Source organism: Otolemur garnettii, unplaced genomic scaffold (genome assembly GCF_000181295.1).
Source record: "Otolemur garnettii isolate 467f Iridium unplaced genomic scaffold, OtoGar3 scaffold00091, whole genome shotgun sequence".
NCBI classification, from domain to species: Eukaryota; Metazoa; Chordata; class Mammalia; order Primates; family Galagidae; genus Otolemur; species Otolemur garnettii.
In genome coordinates, this window is record NW_003852486.1 from 6131253 (window position 1) to 6139393 (window position 8141).

Below are 8141 nucleotides of genomic sequence, written 5' to 3' on the forward strand. Positions count from 1 at the left end.
ATGACACCCTTCCCCCATCACTGCAAATAGAAACGTCTCCAAAAATCACTAAATGTCTTCTGAGGGTAAAAGCCACCCAACTGAGAACCTCAGGCTCATTCTAAGGCAGTAGCTTTCAAAAGGACTGTGACAATGCCCTCAATCCCCACGAAATGTGGTAAAATTTTACTGGGCTTCTATGTCACGATTTGAAGGTGTGTGTGGTTGAAATGAGAGCAGGAGCCAACAACACTGTAATGACTATGAAGCACAGAGTTGTTCCCAGGGGCCCATGGACACAGATGTGAAACAATCTGTCTGCAGTACAGGAAATCACCGTCACACATAAACACAAATTAATTGTTACATGCTTGGAATTTATACAGAACTTTCCAGAAATGCAACCGCATTTTGTTTTGTTCAAAACTTTTCCGTCACTACTTTGGAAAATTGTAGCTCATACAACAATGTCTGTATTGTACTTCCTGGCCAACACCATAGCCTGTACCAGTTCATAAGCAACAAACTATTGCCCCAGGTTTTCTGGTGTCACTGGGCCCACACAATGACAAGAGACATACTGCACAGACTTGGCACCCATTACTCTATTACATTACTATAAATAAACTTTAATTATCCTTTACAAAGCAGGCTGTATACTGATTTTTTGACATTACCCATGTGAGTAGGTTTTATTACTTGTTAACTCATTTTAGAGTTAACAGAAAGAACGTTATAAAGTATAGTTCAAGGGTGTACTAAGTTTGATAGATTTGGGAACCATCAATCTCAGGTGTCTGGGAAGCACAATTTCCACAGAAAGTCAAAAGTCATCATCAATATTTCTACTCCTAGCTCCTCTGTCCATGATTATACTATGTGGACTTACCACACTTTTGTATCTGTGATTAAAAGTCATCTGCAGTTTGTCTCCTATGTGGATTCTCTGATGTCAATTAACATGGAAGCACCCATAGAAGCCTCTTCCACCCCAATAACGTGCACAGGATTTTTCTCTTGCATGATTTCATGAATGTCAAACAAGGCCAAAGCCCCATTTTCTGGCTGTCTTGCCTTTGCCCCACCTGCAGAGTTCTCCCTTGAATTAGAGTACTGACGCCGGACAAGGTGTGAGCTACGACCAAAGGACTGTTCGTGCCGGTGGTTACGCCCATGGGGCTCCTCCTCTCTGGTATGAGTTATCTGATGTCGGATGAGGTGAGAGCTCTGAATGAAACACTTCCCACACTGATTACATTTAAAGGGCCTGTCATTTTGGTGAGTCCTCTCATCTTGACTCAAAGGTGTGTTGCACGTGAGGGGTTCTACCCATTCATGCTTCGTTAAAGCTGGTGTCTGCTCAAAGATCAGCCTTTGGCGGCACTCAAAGGGCTTCTCACCAGCATGTTTTCGCTGATGCTGGGCCAGGGACGAGCTGTGCCTGAAGCCCTTCCCACAGTGGTTGCATTCATAGGGTCTCTCTTCAGTGTGAGTTCTCAGGTGCAGGAAAAGGCAAGTGGTCCGAGAAAAGGATTTTCCACAAACACTGCAGGTGTATGGCTTTTCTCCAGTATGTGTCCTCTTGTGCCGGCCCAAGGATGAATTCTGATTAAAGGCCCGTCCACAGTCTTGACACTCATAGGGTTTCTCCCCTGTGTGAATCCGCCGATGGACAGTAAGGTGTGTGCTGTGGCAGAAAGATTTCCCACATTCGGCACACTTGTAGGGCTTGTCTCCTGTGTGGATTCTCTCATGTTGAACGAGGGAAGAGTTCTGGCTGAAGGCTTTCCCACACTCTTTGCACATGTAAGGTCTCTCTCCTGTATGAATCCTCTTGTGCACTGTGAGGTGTGCATTATGGTTAAATGACTTCCCACAGTCAGTACATTTGTAGGGTTTATCTTGTACCTGACTTCTTGCAAGTTCTGTAACAGCCTGACCAGAAGCTTTGAGGCAATCGCTGTTATCATGGGCCTGTTTTCCTGGGGACACTGTCTGCTGACTGACTAAGCTCAAGTTATGTTCTGAGTTTGTAACCTGTGAGTCATAAGTAGGGAAACAGTCTTTCCTAGAACTCTCTGGGAATGGATTTGGGTTTGAACTCACCACATAGCTTTCCCTAAGTCTGAGAGTTTCGTAGCCTTGATCTTGAATTGGTGCTTCTTTGAGGACAAATTCCAATTGATTCAAGTTATTCTGGTCCTTCTTGAGTACCTGGTCCAGGCTCTCCTCAGATTCCCAGACTTCCCTTAACATGGAGAGACCAGTTGTCTCTTCTTCAGGAAGGCCCTGCTCCTTAAGTGATGCTTGGTCTTCCCGTCTAGGGTCCCAGCCTAAAAGAAAACCAAGCAGTTCTCAGAGATTGGGGGAAAAAACAAGCAATGGGGACAGGCCTCTAATACCTCATGCTACTCAGTTAGGGTCCTACTAACCTGTACTGGCAAGTCTCCTGATTCTCTCTTTCCTTCCCTCCTCCTCCATGCTTTCTTAGAATTTTTTTTTTTTTTTTTTTTTGAGACAGAGTCTCACTCTGTTACCTTGGGTAAAGTACCATGGTGTCATAGCTCATGTCAATGTCAAACTCTTGGACTCAAGCAATTCTCCTGCTTCAGGCTCCCAAGTAGATGAGACTATAGGCGTCTACCACAATGCCCAGTTAGTCTTTCAAATTTTTTTTGTTTGTTTTTTGTTTTTTGAGACAGAGTTTCACTTTGTTGCCCTTAGTCGAGTGCTCTGGTGTCACAGGTCACAGCAACCTTAATCTCTTGGGCTTAAGGGATTCTCTTTTCTCAGCCTCCCAAGTAGCTGGGACTATAGGTGCCCACCACAACGCCCAGCTATTTTTTGGTTGTAGTTGTCATTGTTATTTGGCAGGCCCAGGTTGGATTCGAACCCAACAGCTCTGGTGTATGAGGCTGGCGCCCTAGCTGCTGAGCTATAGGCACCAAGCCTAGTCTTTCTATTTTTAGTAGAGATGGGTCTCACTCTTGCTTAGGCTGGTCTTGAATTCATGAGCTCAGGCAATGCACCCACCTTGGCCTCCCAGGGTGCTAGGATTACACAGGCAAGAACTACCATGCCCAGCTCTCCTATTTTGACACCATGTGCCCTGTCTTCAAACACATCCACAAATATTGAGTATCTGCTGTGGGCCAGGTTCTGACAATGAAGTGAAGCTGTACTAGTTTCCTGGTATAGCAACTTACCACAAAATTTAGCACCTTAGGCACCTGTAGCTCAGTGGTTAAGGTGCTGGCCACATGCATGAGGGTTGGTAGGTTCGAACCCGGCCCAAGCCTGCTAAAAATATAGCTGGGCTATGACACCACAGCAATCTACAGAGGGCAACAAAGTGAGTTTCTGTCTCAATTAAAAAAAAAAAATTAGCACCTTAAAACAACACAGGTTTATTACAGTTCCAAGAAAGCAGAAGTGTTGGCAGGGCTGGTTTCTCCTGGAGGCTCTAGCAGAAAATGTTTCCTTGCCTCTTCTAGTTTCAGAGGTTGTCTGCATTCCTGGGCCCATTCCTTTATCTCCAGAGCCAGCAGTATGCTATATTCAAATCCCTCTCTCAGGGATCTCTGCTTCTGCTATCATAGCTCCTTTTCTAATTGACTTTTTTGCCTCCATTTTATGACTTTCACGACTGCATTGGGCCCACTCCATAACCCACAGTAACCAGGTCTGGGGATTAGGACATGGACTTCATTGTGGGCCAGGCTTCCCTGCTCTCCTCGTTCTCTCTTAAGCTTCCTCATCTGCTCCAGTCCTGCCATGACACATACTCATTCTTTCAGAGTCCATTTCACCAGCATGTCCACAGCCAGTACCCTGATAGGTCATAGGTGCCAAGAATATCTGTCTCAGGGAACACTGGAGGGACTCAATTCTTTTCCCTAAATTCAACTCTATATATAACACTTAAAGAGGATTGTTATAAAATACAAGTTGGCTCAAAAATTTGTATATGAATGTTCACAGCAGCACTATTCACACAGCCAAAAAGTAGAAACAACCCCAATGCTTGTCAACAGATGAATGGATAAATAAAATGTGGTCTATTCATACAATGAAATATTATTTAGCCATAAAAAGGAACGAAGTACTGATATGCTGCAACATACATAAGCCTTATGAACATTACGCTAAGTGAAGTAAGTCAGACACAAAGGTCACAAATTGTAAGACACCATTTATATCAACTGTCCAGAACAGGCAAATATACAACAGAAGTAGTAGAAGTAAGTTCCAGAGCTAGGAAGATGGGCAATTTTGGGGGTGACTGCTATGGCCTGAATGTTTATATTCCCTCAAAATTCATGTCAAAATTCTTTATATATATTTATTTATTTATTTATTTATTTATTTTGAGACAGAGCCTCAAGCTGTCGCCCTGGATAGAGTGCCATGGCATCATAGCTCACAGCAACCTCCAACTCCTGGGCTCAAGCAATTCTCTTGCCTCCGCCTCCCAAGTAGCTAGGACCACAGACACCTGCCACAATGCCCGGCTATTTTTTTTTGTTGCAGTTTGGCTGGGGCTGGATTGGAACTTGCTTATGGTGCCAGCGCCCTACCCACTGAACCATAGACACCACCCCGTGTTGAAATTCTTAAACTCCAATGTGAACGTCTTAGAGATGGAGACTCTCCATGGGGAGGTGATTAAGTCTTGCATTGCAGAGCCTTTGTAAATGAGATAGTGCTATCATAAGAACAGACACCAGAGAGCTTACTTCCTCCCTCTGCCATCTGAGGGCACAGTGGCAAAGCCTTCTGCAAACAAGGAAAGGGCCCTTATCAAAAACTGTATCAGCTGGCACCTTAGCCTTGGACTTCCAGCCCTTCAGAACTGTGAGAAATAAATATCTGTTGTTTTAGCCACCCAGGCTGCAGTATTTTGTTATGGTAGCCCAAAATTACTTAGATAGTGATGAAATATTCTGGAATTAGACAATGCTGAAGGACATAGTCTATGAATACAGAATATATTCAAAACCACTGAACTGAATACTTTAAATGGGTGAATTTTATGGTATCTGAATTATATCTCAATAAAGCTATTAAAGAGCCAAACAGACCCATGTACTCCCTACCACAAGTCAGCCTGGTCGCTGCTACACTTACCCTGCATGTCACTTCTGGTGACAGTCTCAACACCCCTCCCTGACCTCTCAGCCTCTGCTCACTCTGCTCCCCACCAGCCTCCCTACCCTTCCTCCAGTATAGCCCTCTACTCCTCCTGGACCCTCTGTACACACTGCTCCTTCTGCCTAGAGTACTTACCCAAGATATCTGCCCACCTTTCCCTCATGTCCCAGCTTGCTGTCACATTCTCAAAGAGATTCCCTTGCCTGTCTTGTCCATGAGAACCCTGTCCTTCCTAGGTACAATTTTTTTCATAGCCATACCACCTCCTAGTGTTGCTATGCATGTCTCAGACCCCTGTCTTCCCCAGTAATAAGCAAGGTCTTGTCCTCATCTGTCATTTTCTTTGCTGCATCCACAGTGCAGACAATAGCACATGATGGACACTCAGGAACAGCTGCTGAACAGGTTCTAAGCCAGGTGACTGGCTGGGAGATAGCATAGGTGATGCTATGAAAGAGATTAAATCCCTTGTACCACTGATCCATATAAATCTCTTAGAAGAAAACAGTCCAATTCTGAGACTAAAAATGCCCATGGGAAGAGCTGGAGAACAATGGGAGGAGGGGGCTTTTGTTATAATCACTCGTTATAATCACATCAGAATCATGCTGGCTGGGCGTTGTGACTCACAGCTGTAATGCCAACACTTTGGGAAGATGAGGCAGAAGGATCACTTCACACCAAGAGTTTGCAATTAGCACAGGCAACATATCAAGACCCTGTCTCTACAAAAAAAAAATTTTTTAAATCAGTCAAGCATGGTAGCATGCATCTATAGTTCCAGCTACATGGGGGGCTGAGATAAAAGGATCACTTTAGCCCAGAAGTTTTTTTTTTTTTTTACAGAGAGTCTCATTTTATCGCCCTCAGTAGAGTGCCAGGGAGTCACAGTTCACAGCAACCTCCAACTCCTGGGCTTAGGCGATTCTCTTGCCTTAGTCTCCAGAGTAGCTGGGACTACAGGCACCCGTCACAATGCCCAGCTGTTTTTTTGTTGCAGTGTGGCTGGGGCTGGGTTTGAACCTGCCACCCTCAGTATATGGGGTTGGTGCCCTACCCACTGAGCCACAGGTGCTGCCCTAGCCCAGAAGTTTGACATTACAATGAAGACACCACTATACTCTAGGTGACAGAACAAGACCATATCTTAAAAAACAAAAAAAGTACATAGCTATGAGTATGACTCTATGCTGAGTCTGTGTGCTTATAGAAAATATATTGGTCTTGAGGACCCCAAAGCAGCACCTTTTGGTGGGTTCTTACCTGGACAGTGACCCTGGGTGGTTCCTCTTTCTGCCACCCATAGCTCAGCTCCTTGCTCCAGCTGGGAGATGACTTCAGGTTTAGGAAGCTCAGGACCTGGACACAAGGAAAGACAGGATGTGGGCCACCGCTCTGAAGAGAAAGATCTAGCCCAAGCTCCAGTCTAAAGTCCTCACCATCACAACATATGGGTACCTCACAAAAAAAGTGAAGGCTTTGCATTGGGACAGAAGAGGGCAGACAATCTCCTGCATGCATGTCCCACAGGGAGTGAGAATTACACAGGTTATGTTGTCACACCAGAGGCCTCACATCCTAGAGGATCAGTCACCACAGCCTGAGAAGCAGGTCTCACCTATGCAGAGCAGGTGCCCAAAGGTCTCCAGCATCACATCACGGTACAGAGTCCTCTGGGTAGGATCCAGCTGCCCCCACTCCTCCTGAGTAAAGTCCACAGCCACATCCCAGAAGGTTACTGGCTCCTGAAACATCATACACATTTTCTCAATTAGCTGGACTGTCCTTGTCAGAGTTCTCTGACAGAAGAAGAATGGGAAAAGACAAGATAGGGTGGTGTCTTCATAGAGCACTGATGGAATCAGGCCTTACTAGGGACCTAGCAGGTCACTACATGTAGGTGAGGGCTGTGCAGCAAGGATACATGAGAGGACCCAGCAAGATCAACAATGCCAACCACAGCTGACCTACAATGATCTCATACAGGTGCGGGTGGCCACCTCACCATTGAGAATGGCCAAAACCATTGACTTATAGGTTTGTGAGCTAAAGAAATAGTTACTGTTTTAGACACTAAGTTTTGGGATAGTTTGTTGCATAGAGCCAGGCAGGCTCATGGGACAGAAGTGGGACAGTTTAAGAGCCCATGAGGGTACTTACCCTGCAAGTAGCGGGTCTGGAGGTGACAGGGAGTATGGGCCCTGTCTGAAGGGGCAGCAGGGATTCAGAACTGATTACGGGGAAATATGGACCCCATGTGGTCAGAACTGCCGATCTTTACAGATAAGCTGAAATCAGGTCAGATTTTTATGCAAAAAAATTCTGTTTTGGGGTCACGCCTGTGGCTCAAAGGAGAGGGCGGCCACCCCATATGCCAGAGGTGGTGGGTTCAAACCCAGTTCTGGCCAAAAACTGCAAGAAAAAAAAAAAGAAAAAAAATCTGCTTGTTTTTTTTTTAAAGATGGCGTCTCACTCTTTCCCAGGCTGGATGGAGTATAGTGGTACAATTCACAGCTCACAGCAGCCTCCAATTCCTGGGCTCAAGTGATTCTCCTATCTCAGCCTCCCAAGTAGCTAGGTCTACAGAAGTACACTGCCACACCTTGCTAACTTTTAAATTTTTTTGTAGAGAGGACAGCGCCTGTGGTTCTGTGAGTAGAGCCCTGGCCCCATATACCAAGGGTGGTGGGTTCAAACCCGGCCCCAGCCAAACTGCAACAAAAAAGTAGGTAGGAGTTGTGGTGGGCACCTGTAGTCCCAGCTACTCAGGAGGTTGAGGCAAGAAAATCGCCTAACCCCAAGAGCTAGAGGTTGCTGTGAGCTATGATGCCACAGCACTCTACCAAGGGTGACAAAGTGAAACTGTCTCTAAAAAGAAAAAAATCTTTGTAGAGAGAGACAGGGTCTCACTATGTTGCCTGGGCTGGCCTCAAGCAATCTTCCCACACTGGCTTCCCAAAGTGCTGGGAATCCATTATAAGCCATTGCCCCAGCCCCAAATTCTGATTTTT

At 45.5% G+C, this 8141-nt stretch overlaps 1 protein-coding gene across 1 annotated transcript in view; it reads right to left on the minus strand.

Annotated features, from left to right (window-relative positions):
- Positions 1–332: 332 nt before the first annotated feature.
- The window catches only part of ZNF8 (zinc finger protein 8), a 12322-nt gene continuing 4513 nt past the window's right edge, over positions 333–8141 (minus strand). Inside the window, exons 2-4 of the mRNA XM_012808523.2 lie at positions 6749–6875; positions 6394–6489; positions 333–2312 (exon numbers count right to left, since the gene is read on the minus strand). Of these exons, the coding sequence (XP_012663977.2) occupies positions 913–2312; positions 6394–6489; positions 6749–6875 (1623 nt within the window). The 3' untranslated portion in view covers positions 333–912. The remainder of the gene's footprint in view (positions 2313–6393; positions 6490–6748; positions 6876–8141) is intronic.